The sequence below is a fragment of the Musca autumnalis genome, unplaced genomic scaffold (assembly GCF_047663935.1).
Source record: "Musca autumnalis isolate F117 unplaced genomic scaffold, ASM4766393v1 scaffold_1, whole genome shotgun sequence".
NCBI lineage: Eukaryota > Metazoa > Arthropoda > Insecta > Diptera > Muscidae > Musca > Musca autumnalis.
In genome coordinates, this window is record NW_027411644.1 from 333,187,116 (window position 1) to 333,210,280 (window position 23,165).

At 33.1% G+C, this 23,165-nt stretch overlaps 1 protein-coding gene across 2 annotated transcripts; it reads right to left on the minus strand.

The window, feature by feature from the left end:
- Window positions 1-2,280: 2,280 nt before the first annotated feature.
- LOC141390244 (very long chain fatty acid elongase 7-like) lies at window positions 2,281-22,900 on the minus strand. Of its 2 annotated transcripts, none has more exons than XM_073963051.1 (5): window positions 22,681-22,900; window positions 3,807-3,871; window positions 3,545-3,735; window positions 3,240-3,483; window positions 2,281-3,174 (listed from the first exon to the last, which is right to left on the minus strand). In XM_073963051.1, the coding sequence occupies exons 2-5, from the start codon at window positions 3,862-3,864 to the stop codon at window positions 2,744-2,746; spliced, it is 924 nt and encodes a 307-aa protein (XP_073819152.1). In that variant the 5' UTR covers window positions 3,865-3,871; window positions 22,681-22,900; the 3' UTR covers window positions 2,281-2,743. The 2 variants fall into 2 exon arrangements, with proteins under 2 accessions (XP_073819152.1, XP_073819153.1); XM_073963052.1 differs by having other exon boundaries at window positions 22,589-22,800.
- Between the last annotated feature and the right edge of the window lie 265 nt (window positions 22,901-23,165).

Genomic DNA, 23,165 nt, shown 5'->3' on the forward strand with positions numbered 1-23,165 from the left:
TTGGGAACTCCAAATGCCACGTTACAGCCAATTCGGACTAAAAATGAAGACAAAATCCAATCCTCAAAACACCTGAAATCGGGTGGTACCGCAATAAGGGGCTATAGGAAAAAATGGACCTACATTGGTTTTAGTTTCATATTCATGTATTGTCATCCAAATCTGAAAAGTGTGCAAAGTTTTAGTTCGATTGGTCAACTGCAACTGTGTGGAAAATGAGTTACTAGATTTGAACTAAACGGACACCAATGAAACAAATGTACTGAGGATGTGCGTTAGATTTGTCCGACACTGTACCTGTACGGGCTACGTTTAATTATGTGTTCATTATTATGATAATTGTTTTATTGTGATTTATTTCGCATGCTGAAAACACAATGAACGTTTGAGTAAAGTTTTCACTTAAGCCTTGACAAGTGTTTCGCAGCATTAAATACCTAATAACTGAACTTTTCAGCATCAACTGCTAGATGTAAATGAAACTTTATTTCATAACGTAATATATCATGATGTCATATGTACTTTATAGAACACCTGGAGAAATAAGATTTTCGAACTTTATTTGTCAAATCCCAAATTTATTTTGTTTTATCAAAAAAGAAACCACTTTATTGGAACTACAACTGTATAAATCAATTATTTCGTGTTATAAATATATGGTCCAGAAATTTCCCGGACCACAAACTTCTCCAAATCATACTTTTTTGTGGTTGTGGGTTGTGGGCTACTCTATATTTTTTACTCCTTATACCCGAATTGTTCTTGTGGAAGCATTTTCCCCTACGTAGCTTTGTACTATATCAGCCAAAATTGTTTACAATATTCATTGTGTGTATGTTTTTGACTCATATTTTATTAACCACATTTTGACATCGCAGTGTGATAGAAGATCAAAAAATTGAAGACACGTGTCTTGCCGTTTTTTATCAACTTTTGCGGTTTTAGGCCACCAAAGGTTTGTGGCTTTGATGTCAAAAGGAATAATTTTGTCAGGATCATATCTTCTAAACCGTTAAGAAATTTGATTTAATATCAGAGGCAAAGATGTAGCTATACTCAAAAAGAACAAATATTGTGAACACATAAAATCAATCAACCTCCATCTTCAAGGTCAAAATCGTCAAGGTGAAATTTCTTTTACATTTGTCTCTGGTTTTGGTTAAAAGCAGAGGAGGGTTTCTTTGCAAAGAAGTATAGTGAGGGCGCCCACTGAGTTGTTTTGCTTCTCTCACTCACTTACAGTGTACGTGAATAAAAACAAACCATAAACAGCATGTGGTTGTTGTCTTGCGTCTAAACTTTAGACTCTAAAGATATCAAACCGATCAAATTTGAAACAAACAGTCAACTACAAAAATGAACCATAGATCTCAATAAATATCTTTCTAGAACATACGAACTCTGTGTAAACGTATTTTAAAGGTAAAAATATGAAAGTTGGAAGTAAAAAAATGTAGAGTTCTACCAGGGCATATATACAATAAGATGGAATATATAAGATGGAATGTATCCTTAAATCCTATATTTCATAATCTGACCCGATTTCCAAAATTTTTTGTAGAATTACTTGTTTAGCCACTACAAAGAACTGGTAAACTGTTTTCATCGATTGGACAATAAATGTGGTCTGTAGAACTCTTTTGATAGAACTCTTATGACGTGATGATTTTTTTATTATCCTTCTTAATACTTGAGAAAATATCTTTTTATACCGCTGTTTATCTTTATCATACATTTTTTTCCTTCCTTGTCCCTTTCGTCATTTTTTTCTTGAACAAAAAAAGTACTGCAATATGAGATTTTTTACATGCATACATTCTACAGAAATGTTGTAAGATACTGATAATTTTTCAGAATTAAAAAACAAGCATAATTTAGAAAAGCCGTCATTTGCAAAATTCTCTTAAATTCTGTTTCGCTCACCACTTTTCCAAACTCTTAAGCGGGGTACACACGATCAGTTTTGACTGACGATTTTTCGGAATTATCGATAACTGTCCAACCGTCCAGCAACCACAAAATATTTTGTGGTTGCCTGAAGACTGACAAAAATGAACGGCCACACTGGCAAGCAACCGATTATTTGAGCAAAACTGTCAGTCAAAACTGATCGTGTGTACCCCGCTTTACGTTAACATTTAATAACTGTCAATTTAATTCCCTACATGTGCCATGCAAATGGTTTAGAAATTAAGGTAACTAGAAAATTTGGTTGTTTGTATCTTGGTCTCTTGGTCCCAATAAGTAATGAGATAAACGCATTCAAATAAAACACTGTAATTATTATTATTTTTCGTTTCCATTTTATTTGTAAGTATGTCTTGGGGAGTGGAGTGCTTACATTCATACATACATTGTTGTGTGTACAGTTTTCGCATATGAACAAAGATGTTTTCGTATCATGTTTCATAGGATCATATATTCCTCCTACATACATATACATATATGTATATACTTACATATCACATTCACGGAAATCAGTCAACTGACCTATGATTCTTAAGGATAACTATTCCGAACTTATGTAAAAATGTAATTCGTTAAATGCTGAAACGAAAACCGGTCGAATAAATTTTTTTTTACAAATCTGACCTACTTAAGAAATAAACTAAACAACAAATTACTAAAAATACAAACATGGAAATAAAGCAGATTGCAGGGACATGTCTGTCTTTATGATGGCTTAAAACTATTTTAACTTAGGTGTATCAATAAAAAACCCCCCTGGAAACCGCGACTCTATCTACTCAGCTTTGGTCGATTTCATTGTGTTGTTGTTACTGTCGATTAATCGTTTCATTTGATCGCCCTGTGACAAAAATGCTTTGGATGGAACACAACCTAAGCCGTTGGCAGCTCGAAGTGCGGCATTGGTAGCTCCACCGTCCTTTGTCTTGTAGGTACGTTTGTAGAAGTTGCCGAAGAGATATAGGAAAATCATGGTGTTGGCAATGAAGAAGAAAGTCAACGACTTGGGCATGTTGCAGCCCTTGAGGGCAATCGTAACCATGTAGGCCATGATCAGAACAAATTGGATCAACTGAATGCTGGTCATATACTTTTTCCACCACAAGTATTTCTGGTATTGGGGACCCATAGCGGCGACCATGTAATAGAAATACATGACAATATGGACACCAGAGTTTAGGATGCCGATGACAACACCTTGTTCGCCTAAAAAAAAAAACAAAATTATTGTGGAACAATGAATACGAATTAGGGCAACCAATGATACTCACCAGGTGCATACTTCAGATACATCCAAGAGAACAAAGCTGTGATGGTATGGTGATAGACATGCAAGAATGTGACTTGATTCTGTTTTTTGCGCAAAACAAAGAAAACCGTATCCAGTAGATCAATGATTTTCGAGAAGAAATAGAACCACGCTCCAGAATATAAAGCTAAACTCTGTTCACGGGTTCTGTGGATTTCACATTTTTTCGACATGAGTGTTTCAGCGATACGACCCTCGCGGATTGACTAGAGGTAGAAAAATAAATATTTGTCGGCTCCAAAAGCAATGTTTATTTCAGAAACTCACCGTGCGACACATCCATATCGAGTAACAGACCTGGAAAGCATTGTAAACGATCATAATATTTTTAAGTTGAAATGGTTTACGATTTTTCATGAAAGCTGGACCGATTTTCAACACAATTAACAAATACACCGCTACTATGCTAAAGACTGGACCAGGCGAACTCATCAGGAACCAGCCGTCAATGGTATCGTCTGCAAAAATATAAATAAACATTTTCTTGTAGTATTCATTCAATCCTTAGTTGATTTCTATATATACTTACCTACTCCCTTGGAGAGAGTGACATAACGTTCGTTAAAATCCCGCATATATGTGGTCATTGTGTTTCTGAAACGAAATAATATTTTAATTGTATGCATTGGTAAAACGGAATATGTTCATAGGTTTAATCAAAGTTTGATGTTTGTCCATTTTATGTATATGATAGTTATTTTGCGAATAAGTTTTCTACCTTCTGGAAACACAAAATTCCAAATCACAACCAATTCAGTAGGAAAATGTGACTAAAATCCTCAAAAAAGCTTTCATTTTTGCAAGGAATGTTTTGTACTCCTGGCTAAAACTTTCAAAATATCGAAAATCTGTGAGCGCCAATCTATGCGAGCTATAAAAAGACCTATTCCGACAAATTTCAGGTTGAAAATTGTATACCCCCAACGAACACTAAATACTAAATTTCAGCCAGTTCGAGGGGATATTAACCTTAAAAATACCATAAATCGGAAGGTACCGTTCTTTGGACACTATAAGAATACGTGGACCTATACCAACAAATTTCAGATAGAGAGTTTTACACCCTACGAAATTTCAACCACTTCAGTGGGAGGTACCGTTCTATGGGTGGTATATCAAAACGGGGACCGATATAGCCTATTTTCAATACCAAACATCATAGGAGTAACAGAAACATTTATACCTGATCAAGAATATTCGGAACGTGCATTAAATGAACTACTTTTGGAATGAAAAAATTTAAAAAAAAACAAAATTTTTTGAAAAAAAATCATTCTTTTTTGTAAAAAATCTCTTAAATCCATTTTTTGAAAAATATCTCTGAAAAATCCACAATTAATTTTTTGAAAAAAAAAATCTTTAAAAAATCCAGGTTTAAAAAAATATTTTCTTAAAAAATGTTGTTAATATGTTTGCATGTACATAGTTTTTCTTTCTTTTTGGTTTAATTAGGATTATACTTTTTGTGTTTAAAGAATTTATCAAAACACAGGCGTATCTTCCTCTCTTTTTTGTACAATTTTTTTAGAAATAAGTTAATAAATGTACGTTTTTTGTATTGATTTCAAAAATCAGTTTCTTCATTTTCCAATTGGCCATATTTGCAAAGGTTACAAAGACATATATAGATCCATTCAATTCCCAAATAAAAGAAAACTCTCAAAAGTAAAATATGTATTTTACATAAAGGGGCAAATTTAGTTTCCGAAAGTTATGGCCCAAGTTGAACCACCCAAAGAGATAAGCAAAATCAACAACAGAAGGTGTGTATACACGGCTCTTAAGCTGTAAACAGATACAACGTTTGGGTAAAGTTTTGTGTCGTTTTGGCCGTTTTTACACTGTTGGGCATGATGCCGAAAAATTCAAATTCATTTGAAATATATGCCGGCAAACACATAAACGCTGGACTTTGGTATCGTCGTCGCCCTGTTGTTGTTGTTTTTTTCTCGACGCCCAACGCAAAACTTTAATCAAACGTTGTATCTGTTTTCAGCTTTACAATGGAAAAGATGAACTAATCAAGGGAAACATTCTTTTATAGCGGTACCTTGGGCATTATAGTGTTCATTGTAAAATATGCCCCCTTTGCTGCCATGGATACGGATATTGTGGCGCACAAAGAAACATTTATGAGTGTGGCGTTAAAAAAGCCTTGGAGCCAGTGATCTGCCGGCATGAATTTGCCAATTTCCAACTGGAGATAAAGGTGTTGATAATCGATGAAGATGGTTGTGCCTTGAGTACCTTCAATCAACTGTTGGCGTGCCGCCGTTATTGATGGTGGTATTCCCAAATATGATTTGCTAACATCCTAAACAGTGTGTGTACTAAATGGCCAGAAATTTGTTAATCCAACATGTGGGTTGTAAGACAATTTCATAATTTTTTAATAATAATTTAATAATTTAATTAACCATCTCCCCCCATAGCTGGTATAAACCATGGTACATTTTTTTTACTGGTAGAGGCAAGTGTTGTTTTACAACACATGTAACAACAACCACGTAGAAATTTGTTTTTGTAAGTAATAATAGTGTCACTGGTATTTGTAAATAAAAACAAAAAGAGTGTCAATAAATTATTTTAATTTCATAAATAAATATTCTTAGATTTGGTTACATACACTTGAAAATCATGAATGAAAATACGAGTTATGTTCAATTCTAACGTTTAAAACCCATTCATCTAAATGGATAATTGCAAACAGGCTATTTGTTACAAAAATGTTTGGGTCGCTAAAAATTTGTTTTTGAAGTCAATAAAGTTATACTTATTAGGGCTTTATTTTTTTTTTTTTGTAATTTTACAAAACAGCACATATTATGTGCACCAAGGCGAATTTAACAAGGTGATCCAAAAGGCGAATTCGGGCGAATTCAGGCCGTAGTCTTCGTTTTCTGTCAAAATTTTTTGCGCGGAATATCCACAAAAGGTATAATAAGACAATGAAATATTCTTCGCGAAGCATGAATAAAGACGTTGTACAAAAATATTCTTGATAAAGTTGAAATATTTGTTATTTATTTTTGATTCAAAATATGTTTTGACAGCAAATGAAGACATCAGTTTGTATTATTGTATCACCTTCTTTCTTGCACCATGATGTGCACCTTCTCTCCATAGCGGAAAACAAGATTTCGCATCGAAACAATTTAAGTATTGTTCTGAACGGAATCATATATTACAAACATTATCTTAATTTGCCACTAGGTTGATTAATGCATCGTAAATAAACATGGATGTGTTGTCCGTACATACTTGTAGTACTTAATAGCGAAACATACTAAAAATGGCATTTAGAATCAATAACTAACTATTCAAATGTTTATTGCATACTACTATTCAGAGTTGAGTTCAATGACAATTTTTAGCTATAAACCTCAAACTCAAAATACATTTGCGTTGTTTTAAGCCACATAATTATGTATGTATCTGCGAATATGTTTGTCTTTCAGAAGATTGTTAACCAAATCTTTTCGCCATTCATTTTGAACTTTTGTTTGCTAGCTATTCATCTGTAGACTGCTTAGCTGGTTGTTAGTCTGCTGTTATTTCACCATGACTTTAATACTTAATTAAGGCGATGTAACTACACCACCAACGTCTAAAAGTTAGTTGTAGCAGCATTGTAAGAATGCTATGCAGGGGAATATTTAAAAGACGTCCTAGCGAGGAAATATACAAAAAGTTGAGGCTTTATGGAAGACATTACCTCGAAAATAATTACGATTAAATATTTCAGATTGACACATTCCACGCCAATTGGCATATGCCATATGTACATTGGCGAGAGTAGGGTGCACAAGTGTTGAACTTGTGAGAACAAACTGCTTGCACATTTTTATAGGAGGTGAATAGTTTATAACGAGTATTTACACGATAACCGAACAGCGACAACGTAACGACCACCTTGTCCACAAATCAAGATAGATGATAGAAGTCAAGGTAGTCTTCTCGTGCACAAAATCGATGTTGGCATTTTTTGTTTGTTGTAACAAAAATGCAAAAGCATGAGAAGGCACATACGCGCCAGAACATTTCGCTTATTAACTCAAAGAGAGACATATCTCAAAAAATCGATTTTGCCCCATATTTTGTAATTTTCGATTTTGGACTTAAATATGTCATATACATTTAATCATAAATGTTATATCCATATAAATTCAGGGGTTTTAGAATCAGAAACCAAGTGATTGGAATAAATGTAAACTTTAGACCATGAATTTGGGCGAGCAAAATCTTGCAACATGATGTGTGTTGCCGTACTTTTGTAATGGTAAAAGTTGCAAAAGAGCGAAATGTTAAAAATTAGTACCACATACAAAATTTGTTCAATGACAGAAATGTCAAAAAAACTCGAACACATGTCAAAGTCGGTGTACCAGCCAATCGTAAGCCGTCATACATGTTGCAACTTTTTGCTCGCCCAAATCTTACGTGTAAAAAAATACTACAAACCATTCAGCGTCATTTTTTGTTTCAAGAAAAAGTGGGGAATAAGTGCAAAAGTGGTTAAAATTGTAAAAACTTGTTAGTTCTGGACGGGAACACAGCTATTTTTCCTGGTTGGTTTGCTGATTAGAATATTTCTTACACTTTATATACGTTTCTGATTTTTTTCGTTTTTTGATGGCAATTTGTGGCAGTTCGCTCTTTTGCAACACTACCATTGAAAAATGTACATCAACAGTTATGAACAACATACGATGATTTCTTTTCATTTGGGCACAATACGGATAGAAAAATAACTTGTAATATTATAAATGCGAGAAGCGCTTAGAAACAAAACCTATTGTGTTATAGGGTATACCAATATTTCCAATATTTGTGTAACAGTATCTTCAACGAAACCATGATCGAAGCGTATTGTATGCGGAAGCGATAATTTTATATCTAATTAACATATATAAATATGTATACATGCGTATTTATCATAAAGAAATTCAATACTTTGATTTCAAAACCAAAATAATTTAGTTCAGTGAACTCTGATCCAATGTATGATTTCTTTGACGGGTCACATTAGTTTCCACAGTTCTTCGTTTAAACCAAGTGTAAGTGACGACGTAAGTGGCAAATCAGCGTGAATTGTATTTCTTCAAAGGTTTGAGTTGGACTTAGACAAGGTCGCAAACGACATTCAATAATAAATACTGTTCTTAACCGGAAGTGATCAAGCAAAGCAGACAAAGCCAATAAAACATATTTTTGTATTAAAATATGCATACATATATATGTATGCACATATATTTTGAAATACTAAATATCTTTTTATTTACAAATATTATTTTCGTGAGAAAAAAAAAAACGTAGATAGATAAAACGATATAACACAATGCACCCAGAATGTAGTTCTGCATGGAATATGATTTGGACATATAATTCTTAGAAGTCCCATATATTCATATACATATGTGTAGATATATTTTTGCCTGTATTAGTAAATAAGGGATGGGGTGAATAAGATGAATAATCAGCTCATTCAATAATAATTCCACTAACAAATCCATTCTCATGAAAACTATAATCAATACATTTCATAATCTCGTGAGAGTGTCCTGTTAATACATGTACGTAGTACATATCGTCATCATAAATGGCCAAAGTCTTAACTAACAAATAATTTTTTGAATAGGATCGTTATTTTTAAACGTAGAAACTTGCAATTTTCCAAGAGCAAAAAACGAATTTTGGTTTTTTTGGAGATACGTCTTCGAGCATTTATGGTGACAATATGTGTGTATATTAGAGCGACCCAAAAAAGAAAAAAATAAAAACCCTATATATGACATTTTATGGCACTCGGTTAACGTTGACAACCGGTTATACGAATTATACGATTTATACAAAAAATTTACGATGATCGGGCCAGGGCTTCGGAGTCGGAGTCTGGAGTCGGAGTCTAGCAAATTTTGCTGGAGTCGGAGTCGGAGTCTGGAGTCGTGAAAAAAAGCTCGACTCCGACTCCGGGCAAAATGTTTTTTTCTACATTTATCAAAAGAGTTTTTATTTTTTATGATAGAGAGATTAACTTTATTAACATTTTGATAAATCGTTTATTCATTTTATAGGAAATCTATGAGTAAACTTGTAAGCAAAGGATTTATTATATTTAGTAATGTTCCATGACAATAGAATTATAATTGCATCTTTCAATATGAATCGATTTCTTAATATACCATCACATTTATGACAAAACTTATATACACTCTGGAATACTAGTTTTAGATCTCACATATTTATACTTCACAATATAATGTGGAAAAAGTATTATACGTTTATTTTGTCCACAACTAAGGGGTTATGGTTACTTATTGTGCACGAAAAATTAAATTTTTCATGAATTTTTACAAGTAATCTACCAATTTTTTCCAAAAGATATTGTTTTCATCTGATTTATAGAAAAATATTGCACAGTTTTCTGACAAATGGCCACCTACGAAACACTGTTTTTACTAAAGCAGTTTGCGGTGACCACTGAAGCTCGAAAACGAATAAACCGATCAGCATATGTTTTTGTGGGATCATTAAGAACATAATAATCGTGTATTTAAGCGAAACGAATTAAAAAATATGCATTTAAAAAAAAAGGGAACTGTAGAAGTCAAAATTTCGCTTTCGTAAAATCTGTAAGTAACAAATTACTGTTGGCATACCCATCTTCATATTTCGACAAAGTAAAACGAAAAAGATATGTGACCCGTCTTACAGAGGGGAAATTTTTGTTTAAAGTTGATCAAAAGTCCTAGAAAGCTCATTTATACTTCGATTGATATAATATTTTGCACAAAGCATATCTTCTGCACAAGGATTAATCCTATAGAAAATAATGAAAATCGGTCCAGATTTGGATGCAGCTTCCATATATATTCGCATCTGATATGAGATAAAAATTCACCAAAATCACTGAAATTTGACACATGCAACCTGAACTAGCCTTAAAAAACAGTGAGCCAATTTTCAAACAAATCAGTACAGATGTATATATAGTCCCATATACATACATTTCATTCCAAATTTTATTTTTTGAAATTTACTTAAATTAAATTTTTCTCAATTCATATGAGAAAAGCCGTGAATGTTTCTGAATAATGCAAACATATTTGATAGGTGTTGGTTTAGTCTGATAAATTAGAGCCCCGGTTATAACGCGGAGCAAAATTTAGTGTGAGTAAACCTTTCAATTGGATATAAAAATATTTCATATTTTAGTTGAGAAAAATTAGATTTTTTCGGAATGGCGCAAATATGCGCAATTTTTATGATTGAATCTGATATTTGAGGCTCAATCGCATAAAACATTAGAAGAAACTATGGTCGGGAAACGACGGGGAAATATACTTTTTCACTATTGAAATTGTAGTAATCTTAAAAATGATCATAAACAATTTTCATAAAGAGGATATGTATTACCATTATTAAAGAGCAAACATGTAAAATCAATCTGAAAATTTTAAATGCTAATATTGTTCGGAGACTTTATAAAAACAATAAATCTTGAAAAATATAAGTTTTCGCGAAAATAATGTCATTTTAATGTTCTGCTAATTTCTTAGTTTTCGAAAATTTACTTTTTGTTTTCAGTAAGGCTGAGTTCAATCGACTGCTGCATTGGATTGGTTAATCTTACAAAGTCGAGGATGGTTATAGCAAATGTAGAAAAGAGTCTGGTTGCCGTTTATCAACGTTTTTTCATAAAAAAAAAAACGATTTTCATATTTTGAGTTTTGAGCAACTTTATGCCTATGTTTACCCTCTGTGCGTCCGTACAAAAAAAAAAAAAATTAATCAAACTCGTCAGTTCTACTTGTTTTTGTTTTAAATTGATAATCTGAGGGTATACTCGTACATATATTTCGGCAAAATCTACTGAAACTTTCTAAATTCTTTCTGTTGATGTTGTTCTTTTTGATATAAGATACAGCAGATTCAATACGGAACATCAATTTTACATCGCATTGCATTACAAATTGTCTTAGAGAAAAGAACAGATAAGCATATAGGGTCCTAGTATAGGAAAAGTTGAAAAATTTAGCAAATTTTATTAATTTTTAGTGGTATAGGAAATTACCCTCGGAGTCGACTCCGGAGTCGGAGTCGTGACAAAAAACTGGCCTGGAGTCGGAGTCAGAGTCGAAGTAAAAATGGCTCGACTCCGAAACCCTGGATCGGGCCATATTTTAATATAGGTAATTTGGGCCCTATAATATAGGTAATATTAAATTCCGAGAGGATTTTTAACAAATTTTTGTAGGATTCGTTGTTATAGCCACAACAATGAACTGGTAAATTTGTTTTATCGATAGGACAATAAATGCGTCCTATCGTTTGGCATGTGGCGCTATTGGCATGGGACACGGGTAATCGTTAACCGATCATCATAATTTATTGTACAAATCGTTTTTAGCCACAACAATGAACTGGTATACATTTTTCAGCGATTGGACCATACATGCGGCTATTAGATAATTTTCTTGAAAATTCACCTTTGGTTCCATACAAATTACTATGGAAACAAAGATCGCTCAGGTGGCACGGGTTAACGTTAACCGATCGCCATACAATCTCATATATAAGGTTTTTAGATCGAATAGAAAATATTTAAAGGGTTGGCAGTGCAAAATAAATTGTCAGTGGCCACCAATGCAATTTTATATTGTACTAGCTGAACCCGGTGCACTTCGCTACCCCGACTAAGATAAAATATACAGGATTAACTATAATTATATTAACTTTAAATGCTACCATTTTTAATACTTTAATGAACAAATAAAGGAGATAAGAAAGCGTATGGTGCATGAAATCGGCCGAAAATATATGTATATTGGAGTTATATCCAAATCTGAACTAGTGTTGGGCAATCTCGTTCATTGAGCTGATCGATCTTTTTCATTCCGTTCACCAAAAAGATCCGGGTCATTTACCTATGTAAAATAATTATATGTGCAAACTAATATTGTGATATTTATTGTCGAAAACAAAATATATTTCCAATATTCTTTTTACATTGTAGTTAGTGCTTACGATTGCTTCTAAAATATAAAAGAAAATTGCGTTCTTATTAATTTCATATTAAAGAAAAATAATATATAAAAAATTTTTCATAGAAAATATTTATATGTGCAATAACGAAAATTTTTAAAAAAATGCATAATAATGAACAAAATTGTTGTACATTTAACATGATATTGTATTGCCCTTGTGGATTAGGACATGTTGTAGCCTTCGTGTCATAGAACCGACTAGGTTTCCTAAGGTGTTAGTGGTGATATACTCCCAATCCGCCTATAATGCACATTTCAATTCTTTCAGCGTCGTGCACTCCTTTGACTTCGCGAAAACTTTGGCGGATAGTATGCCCCGAAGGTATTCAATGGGTTTGTGACCATGAGTTACAGCTGGCCACTCCAATAACGGTACATTTCGTGCCTTTAAAAACTCCTTTGTAGGTCGAACAGGGTGATTCGGGGCATTATCCTGCTGGAGAGTCCAATTATATCCGTACAGTTCTCCAGCAAAATCTATAAAGTTGTTCTCTAACAACTCAAGATATGTTTCGGCATTTATTTTTGTCGGAACAAAACTTAAAGTAACTTTCGTCGATGTTAAGTGTTCCCTTTATGATGTGACAGACGCGAATGTTTTATAATTCTCATATAATTATTTCTTATTGGTTTGTAAATTAAAATCGAATGTCTCAACTAACGGAATTACAAATTAAATCAAAGGAAGATATTACCACTAAGCAAAAAGTGAGAGAACATAAGCAAAATGTAGAAAAAAATTGACATTTTATACCGTTAGAATTTATTTGAGAATTGGGAATTTTTCGCGGAGGATCTCTTATGGTATGCGCTGCATTCGGAGCTGGACGAAAGCCTAATTTAAGTTTTGTTCCGACAAAAATAAATGCCGAAACATATGTTGAGTTGTTAGAGAACAACTTAATAGATTTTGCTGGAGAACTGTACGGATATAATTGGACTTTCCAGCAGGATAATGCCCCGAATCACCCTGTTCGACCTACAAAGGAGTTTTTAAAGGCACGAAATGTACCGTTATTGGAGTGGTCAGCTGTAACTCATGGTCACAAACCCATTGAAGACCTTCGGGGCATACTATCCGCCAAAGTTTTCGCGAAGTCAAAGGAGTGCACGACGCTGAAAGAATTGAAATGTGCATTATAGGCGGATTGGGAGTATATCACCACTAACACCTTAAGAAACCTAGTCGGTTCTATGACACGAAGGCTACAACATGTCCTAATCCACAAGGGCAATACAATATCATGTTAAATGTACAACAATTTTGTTCATTATTATGCATTTTTTAAAAATTTTCGTTATTGCACATATAAATATTTTCTATGAAAATTTTTTATATATTATTTTTCTTTAATATGAAATTAATAAGAACGCAATATTCTTTTATGTTTTAAAAGCAATCGTAAGCACTAACTACAATGTAAAAAGAATATTGGAAATATATTTTATTTTCGACAAGAAATATCACAATTTTATTTTGCACATATAATTATTTTACATAGGTACTTCGTTCGTTGGCTCTTTTTCGTTCAACAATACAATTGACTGTATTATTTTCTTTTGAAGTCGTTCGTTCTCTGCTGCATACGACTCCGTCGTTCTTTTCACCGAATCGTTCTTTTGATAATGTTCGTTCACGAATGACACAACTGTTGTGTTACTTGCTTGTTTGTGTGCTAATGGGGGTGGTTTTGTTTCTGAACGTAGTGGTGGTGGTTTTGATATGAAAGAACCAGATGAACGAATGATGCAAAAGAAAGAAATGACCGAGATGTGCTACTGAATGAGGTGAGTTACTGAGCGAGAGTAGATCTCTGAATCATTGTTTGTTTTGTGTGGAAATTTGTGCTGCTTGGGCTAACGCAGCGTTTGTTTAGATTTTGACTGCAAAACCAATGCTGCTAATTTTGTAAGCAGCAATGACTCGTCCATCGGGGATCTAAATGAACGATATAAAAGAATGAGCTGGATACGGATCCGTTCGTTCTTTTCACGGAATCGTTCCTTTGAGCCGGTTCGTTCATGAACGACACAACTCTAATCTGAACCGCTTTTACTATAATTTGGCATATTTATTTCTAGACCAAATTCCGCCACACATTCCAAATTTCATTGAAATAGAACATACGTAGCGTGTTTGCTGCATAAAATGCATGAAACCGGCCGAAAATATATATGGGAGCTATATCCATTAGATCGTTCCAAATAGTTCCGAGAGTGAAGTAGTTTAATGAATCTTTCTTTTTCTTTGTGTTTTCATCTTTTGGTGGATGAATTGACATAAAAATAAATAATTTGCAGCGATGTAACGATGATATGATTTACTTTTATTTAACAATGTGGCCGCATCCGAATGATGAAGGAACCGAACGTGAAAGATCGAAGTGAGTGTGGAATTAAATAAAGAAAAAGAATAATTAATTAAATGAAAGAGTCGGATATAGTTCCAATAGTTCCTTGTCCGGAATAGTTCCTTGGAACTAGTTCGTTCAGGAACTACACAACTCTAATATCCATATCTGAACCGATTTCAATGTAACTTGGCATACTTATTCCTAGACCAAATTCCGTCACACATTCCAAATTTCCTTAAAATTGGACATACATAGCGTGTTTGGTGCATAAAATACACGAAATCGGACGAAAATATATATGGGAGCTATATCCAAATCTGAACCGATTTCATTATAGTTTGGCAAATTTATTTCTAGACCAAATATCGTTACTTATTCCAAATTTGGAGACTGTATCAGTAACCGTTCGTTAGATATCAGCATACAAAATGTACATATTTTGGAGGTAACTCCGATTCTGAGGCTGTAACTTCAGATCGACGAGGAATTTCAAAAATTCAAATAGCCTTTTTTACTTTCAGACGATGTTCCAATATACCTCAAATTTTCAGGAAGATCGGTTCAGCGGTTTTCTGGTCTATAAATTACAAAAAAACAAACAAACGTACTAACATTTTTCTATTTTACATTTATAGATTATTTCCAAATTATTGTAATTGTATTGATCCTAGCATTGGCTCGAGGTCATCAAGAAATAAAATTTCTTAAAGTTCAGTAGCATTTATAACAGCTTGTTAAATTTTACTTTAATAAAACAATTAAACGACATATTCCAAACACATAAATATCGTTCTAAACCAGTAGCAGTACCTAGAATATTTTAATAAAAATTAATAATTGAAAGCGACCTGTTTCTGAAAGGTAACCAGACAATTGAACGTCATTAAAAATTGAAATCGAAGGACAATTTTGTCTCAAGCACTGAAATGATGTATTGCCATTCATTAAAGTCGTTGTTTGTTCTGAAAAATTAAATTCATATAAAATACATACAACTGGTCCAATATCATCAATATATTCGTAGATTGCAATTGGTCATCAATGTAATTTGCTATTATATTGTTTCCAAATTATTGGATTTGTATCATATAACAAATCGTACTGATAATTGTATAGGCTCGACGTCATCTGAAGATATTTAATAATTCTTACAGTTTTGTAGCAATAATAACAGTTTGTTAAATTTTACTTTAATAAAATAATAAACTGACATACATTTCCAAAACACATACATACATATCGTACCAAACAAGTCACATATACAATTACTAAAATTGTTATATAAAAACTAAATATTGAAAGCAATCAAAGGCATAGTTATGTCAATTTAAAGCATAAAACGAAAAATTTATTTTCTTGTTCAAATAATTCGTATGACCTAACTGTTTCTCTAAGACGAGTTTCAAGTTACTATGAAACTCCTGTTTTTGTAGAAAATTCTTAGTGAAATATGCCATTAAGAAAAGTATTAACAAACATTGTATGAACATCCGTACACATGTATGTTTATAAGTATGGGTCGTCCATTCATATTGTACGATATTATACACATCATTTAGAACTAAAATATTTCTCATCATTGTCACATACTCGTATTATATACTTGTGTACACATAAGCAACGTCGTATAACTAAATCATTAACATGGCGAGACAGTAGCTCAGTACCAGTTAAATAGTATATAATAAATATTAACCATTTTAATTCATTGATCTTTCAGAAATATATACACACATACAAATGTATCTATGTATATATTTTATTATGGTCCCATGGCATTAGTATTGCATATTAATATGTATATGTACATATGTAGGTAATTATGCGGAAGATAGTTCGAATAGTTCCATTCATAGCAATAATTTTGCATTAACAACAATGTGTAACGTATCGACGGACCACGAACTATTCCTTAATAAATTCAGCACACGTCGGGCAGCACATGCGGAGCGAACAGACTTTGTTTGCGTACACCATACCACGTCCACATCCATATTCAGATGACGCGCTACCGTCGACACCGCACAACTATGTGCGGCTTGGAGCGGGCCACAACGTATTATCAATTCCAAAGCATTTTGTCTCTACTAAGGGAACAACAAGAACGAAAAGCCGCCAGGATCGATAATTAGATATGCCAACGCATATTTAAATATGCAAATTTAACCAGGTTCAACGTCATTCAAAATGGAAATCATAAAACAATTCTGTCTCATCCACTGAAATGATGTATTTATTGGCATTCATTAAAATCGTTGTTTTTGTTCCGAAAAAAATTGAATTAATATAACGTATAAGAAACTGGTCCACTAATCTCATTTCTAATTTACGGCTGTAAAAAAACGATGATGCATCTCGACTGAAACCGATCGTAATACATACTCTATTTAAATTCCAGTATGTACTATTGCTATTATGTTTTGTATTGTTGTTGTTATTTTGTTAACATCTTAAATAATGTCAACTACTCTCTTCTTTCTATTCGAAAGTCACTAATCACGTAGATTTCGTTACAATAAAACATTTGTGAAGGTACGTGGAACATACGTCTACAGAGCCGGTTACATACGGGATAACACAATCATTACCATTGCCTTTTGCCGTTAAATCAATTAAAACATGATAAAAAGCAAATTAAAGCAGACGCACATTTGGACGTGAGTATGTATGTATGTATGCTCAAGATTACTTTTACCATTTATATTACAAATTAAAACAACAATAATTAGTCACTAAATTTCTTCGTAAATGCATTTGACCATTATGTACATACTTCAACATATACTTACAGCCGTGCGTGCGATGTTCAATTTCCGATCTACACACAATATGTGTGAGCTCGTAAACACACGTATGTATGCATGTATGTATGTACTTTTGCACATATATACCTCTGTATATTTTGGTATAGATAGTAGGTATCTACTAATGACATCGATTCTTCCTGTCGCTTCGAGATGGCAAATGTTTATCTATTTTAGTTCGATGTGACGACGTGTTCAGAATAGTTAATTGTATCGTCTATCAGCGTACTTGTTTGAGCTATTCTAACCAATATATATTTTTAGAATTAAATATAGACGCTTTTGTGTGACAACAAGGTAAATGCATGCTAATATACATATGTACATATAGACGATTTCAACTGTATAGGCGAGGAACGTTTGTATATTCATATGTACATACTTATTCACATAATGAAAAAGTTCTACATTAAGGATGGATAATCTCCCAGTCCCTACTTCGAAATTACATACATTTGACAATATTGTCTGTAGATATGAGAGTTTGTTGAGACGTGAAGATTTCCCCCTAGTCTCAACTCTCTCTCCAAGAAACTGAGAATCGCCATAAGTCAATTGTCTAAAATAATTTGAGACTTAGAAAAATCAAGCAAAAGAAGACTAAGAAAGAAAACACCAAATTACAGTATTCTGTTGAAATAACTTAAGATGAAACGCTCTGTGATACTAGATTATTTTTTTACAATTATTTATCTTTATTTGATTATTTATTTATACAAAAAGTGTTTTCTTGAAGTGCAGTTGTTTTTATAAATATAACTAAAGAATATTGAATTAATGGTAAGTTAAATAACGTAGTCATACAAAATATGAAAGCAGTAGTAAATTCTTACATTAGTAACTTTGCAGAAATGAAAATTCAATAAAGATTAACGTTGGGAGAAAACTCAGTTTTAATTAATTATAAAAAAAGTTGACCAATTAGCCAAAAAACAAATAAATTATAAACAACAAGTAAGCCAAGGCTATAGTCGGCCGGGGCCGACCATGTAATGCACTACACCTTCACCATTGGGAATTAGCTTTACACAAATCAAAATTTCTTTATGGAAAAAATAAACTTATTGTAAGAAATAACTTTGTGGATTCTGGTACCGTATCACACCAAGCTTAAATAAGAATATAATAATTGTTTCACAAACATCTCAGAAGGGACAAGGTAGACTTATCTCATATCAATGAGTGATGCATACCCCGATGCATATTCGCTCAATGATATGGAACCCACAGCTTATCTCCGAGTCCGAACTGCGTGCCCTAAGACACCACATGAATAGAAGTTTTATATGGCTGAAATACTCAGAAAATGTCGGAAACCTTGCTGAAGGATATTTTGTCACCGTTGAAAATTTGGTTTTGCCTGGCTTGGGAATCGTTTTGAAAAAAAGGTGGCAAAGCGACCCATGCTGCAATGTATGTATAAAAATCGAATTGGACAATTAAAACGTTAGGGCACCATGTAATTTGCAATAATGCAAAAACCGGGAATAGGAAAATGTGGTTCTGTGTGACCCGTTATCTAGCAGACACGTGATTGCAATTTGTATCAAGGGGAAGGTCAGTAGTTCTATTTCCATTGTAGTCTACTTTGCCGGCCAATAGACCAAAAATATTTTTTTTTTTTGTATTTTTCATACAAAGTAATGGTTCATTTCACCCGCTAAATATTATCAGATCATCATCCAAAATTGTAAGCATCTTCTTCTACCTAAACTTTAACCTCGTGCAAAATTTCGTGATTATTGAGCTGTAATTGCGAACTCTAGCGTGATTATGATTATGACTACAAATAAATAACTGGGTATATTAGACTGTAACTCTGTTATCTTATCATGTACACCAACACAATTGAAATCAATAGAAGCGTTCCTCTTCCAAGTATAGCTTACTTGTCCGGAATGTCTCTTCCAGGAAAAAAGATATAAGCTGTATGTTAAAAATTTTCAAATTTTTCACACAAAAAATGTGGTCCATTTAACCCTCTAAATATTATCTGATAGCGATCTCAAATAGCAAGCTTTTCCTTTGTCACATACTCTTACCTAATTAAAAATTTCGAGGCGATCGGACTGTTATTGCGACCTACAGAGCATCTACAAAATCGGATAAAAATTATGTTTTTGGTCCATTTCAACCGCTAAATATTTCACGATCAGTACCAATTAAAATAGCGATCTATTCTGATGTGAAACCGGCCTCCATACCAAATTTCGTGACGATTGGTCCATAATTGCGGCCTGGAGTTTGATTACAATTTATAATGGACAGACGGACTCACGGACAGACATCTCAAAATCGCTTTATCTCGGCGAGATATGAGTATTGGTATACCACATTGGGGGTCTCATGATGTTACATGAATTTTTACCAAAACAAACTGGAAAGGGTATTCCACATAGTGGTGTAGGGTATAACAATGTAAATTCATCGAACATATTCGGTTTAGTCTGCGCGCAAACTTAGCATTTGGCTAAATTCAGCTGCAACTAACAACATAACCACCGTTCTCTCGCAAATAAATTTACAAACCAATGCGTTCATAACTTTTGTAAATGTAGTAACCATAAGGCCTCTCTAAATTCATCAATAACTATATAGCCAATTTTCAAAACGGCCACTCCGGAAAATTTTCTGAAAATTTCATGAAATTAGCTTTAATATGGTCTGTTCCAGAACTGCAAGAATCTACTAGTTTTCACTATTTTTTCCGATAACATAAAGGAAAAATTGTTATCGTAGTAAAAATTAGTAAATTCTTGCAGGTTCTGGAACAGAGCAATAGTTTTGAAAGTAAAATGTACTGAAAAAAGTGACCGTGATTATTAGTTTTCGGGATATGACTAATATTTCTAAAAAAGTTAGTTGGTGGAAAATATATTTGAATATCCCTCAACGAGTTTTCATTGCTTGTCTATTCTCTAAAAATAGATTTTCGATTCATTAAAGAAAATATGTATAATCTGAAAGATTGGGGTCTCCTATGTTCGCAAAGCCATAGAACATCTGCGTAAATGTGCGATCTTCGGAGGTATTCAAGTTTTTAAAAATGACTTTGGATATTTCATTTAATAGCATTTTCTAAAAGTAAATACGTAAAAATTTGTAAAACAAAATCATAAAGGGTATGCATTATAAAAACGTACTATATGTACCAAAAATCATTCATGTAGCATCAATGGAAATGGAAAAAAAAAAATTAGAAATTGTTAATATTAATTGAAAAGAAATATTGAATTACCACACATAAATCTTTTTCAATATTTAAATAGAATAAAAGTTTCTGTTTAATATTTTTGACCAATGCAATTTTTTATTTTCTTTATTATGTATTTTGTTGGGCTTTTCGTGGTCAGATTCCTTTATGACAATAAAAACAAGTTTTATTTCATTTTCTGCTCATTACACCCTATGGCACCATATGTAGTGACTGGAGGGCTCGAACCGAATACTGCGTTCGTCCACACTTTGTATATCGAATATTAGATGAATTTCGAAGGTGGAAGGAGAGGACCTTCCGATACCTACCCCACAAAAGTTCGAACATATTCGCTAAGATGGTACTCTAAATTTTGTCGAAACTCAGTTTAAAAAAGGCCTATCTATCTATCTATATCCCCGCAAAATGTTTGCACTTTAATCATATCCATATTGTTTTGTAAACCCCCTTAAATACGTAAGTTTCTTTGGAAAAAAAGTATTTCAATCCACACAGGCTGTGGGTATATCTCTGTCGGCAATGTCGACGGATACTTTTTTACTTGTTAACAGTAAAATCCAATTAATTGGAAATTGTACATATCCAATTGATTTAAGCTGTAACTTCGTCAAAGAGATTTTTCTTTTGTTCTTCTTTTCAAAAGACATAGTTTGCTCATTACCACTGTCATGTCTTTGCTTAATGCTTGTGTCAACCAGCCGAAACATGAACGCTTTGATTCGCTGCTTAAGAAATATTCACTTCTAGACAATTGAAATATGTGTTCTCGCGTTCACACCAGCTGTTGTTCAGGTGTTTTGAAATTACATGTTAACCATAATTGCGCTTGTTATTAGTCATGAAAAATGGCCAATTTTGCATTTATCTACAGATGGTAGGTAGATAGTTAGTTGTCCAGGGCCGATGTCTCTTGCTTACATCACACTTATCGGTTGAGCTCATCTTTTTCTCTTCCCCCACCCCCGGAACCAAACAAAAACAATTATTTGTTCGGATAATACTTGAACTGTGAATACGGCATAGGTGCTTTGGTCGATTTTTGGTTGCCTTTTATGTTTTTGTCGCACTGGCTGGTACTTGTGCTGGTTTCGTTTTCACTGCTAGAATAGAGTGAGAAATTTACACACCAACGTATCTCTGAACACGACAAATTTGTTTAAATTACCTAAATGTGTTTACTCTGAATGATATGGTAAATATTTGTTTGTAAAATTGAAGTAACCTTTAACCACTGGACGACAAACTAAAAATAAGCTTAAAAAATTGAAGATATATATTTTTTTGTGCTGCAGTCTAATTAGTTATTATTTTCCTAATTTGGAAGGGCGCACAGAAACTGATTCGGATCATATTTGTATATATGTATATTTATTAACTGGTTTGGCTTTGTTTATAAATTGCAACATAAGAACCGAATTGCATAGTGAGATAGAAACCAAGAGCAATATAAAGTAAGCTACATTTTAACAGGCGTCGTCACATACGAAATGTTATAAACAATTCTACAAGATTTGATATTTATCTTAAAAAACCCAATAGAACACCTTGCAACGTAACAGCATTCTATTCTCTTGAATGTAACCGATGAGAAAAAAAAAAACATTCTTGGGTACAGATATTGGTAATTGCTTTGGGTTAAGGTCAACAAGAAAATTAATGTTTGGTTGAAAACAAACCAAAAAATGTATAAAATCGAAAAACGCTTTTGCACTTGCTGATTCTAATTGATATGATATACAGATTAACGAACACACACACACAACTACGCACACAGACACTAAAAACGCGTATTGATTAATAATGAGTGTTTTACATTATTTTAGGCAAAAGTCTTTAAAATTAAAGAATTTGTTTCGACACACTCGTTCATTCGCACTTTGACCACTCACAGTCAGCAATTGATGCCAAGCTTCCATTAATTTGTTACCACTACTGATTTATTTATTTATTTAGGTATTTCAATATCAAATAATCGACTCACTTCGTTTATTCGTTTCAGATGTTAATATCCGTTTCCGTTTTATTATTATTTTGTTTCTCAAATTTCCAACCGCGATTCCTTTTGGTTCTTAACCGTCAATGCTGCCAAGAAGACATCAACTGAACGTTCGATCGCTTTCGACGGTTCTATAAATAAAAGTTGTGAGCTCTTATTTCGTGAACGCACAAACTCAATACCAGTCTCGATTTTCAATTCTCTGCCACTGCTAGCTCGTTGAATTTACCTAGCCGAACGACGAATTCGGAGATGTTCAAACGAGCTAGCATGGTTAAAACAAATAAACAAAATGCGGCGTCTGACCCCTGAAATTGTGGATGTGTGTGTGTGTGCGAAATATATTTCTAAATAATGTTCCATATGCACACATCGTTAAACAAATTCTAAATTAGAGATGACACAAGGAAAGAATTTGTTATATTAAAAAATTGGGTTCATTATTCTGTTTTTGTTTTTTTTCTCTTTTA

Excerpts from the sequence above, each read along its gene's own strand:
- LOC141390244 (XM_073963051.1), bottom strand. The coding sequence starts at position 3,864 with ATGACCACATATATGCGGGATTTTAACGAACGTTATGTCACTCTCTCC. Across the intron at positions 3,736-3,806 it reads CACTCTCTCCAAGGGAGTAG|ACGATACCATTGACGGCTGG; the intron begins GTAAGTATATAT and ends ATATTTTTGCAG. Across the intron at positions 3,484-3,544 it reads CGATATGGATGTGTCGCACG|TCAATCCGCGAGGGTCGTAT; the intron begins GTGAGTTTCTGA and ends TTCTACCTCTAG.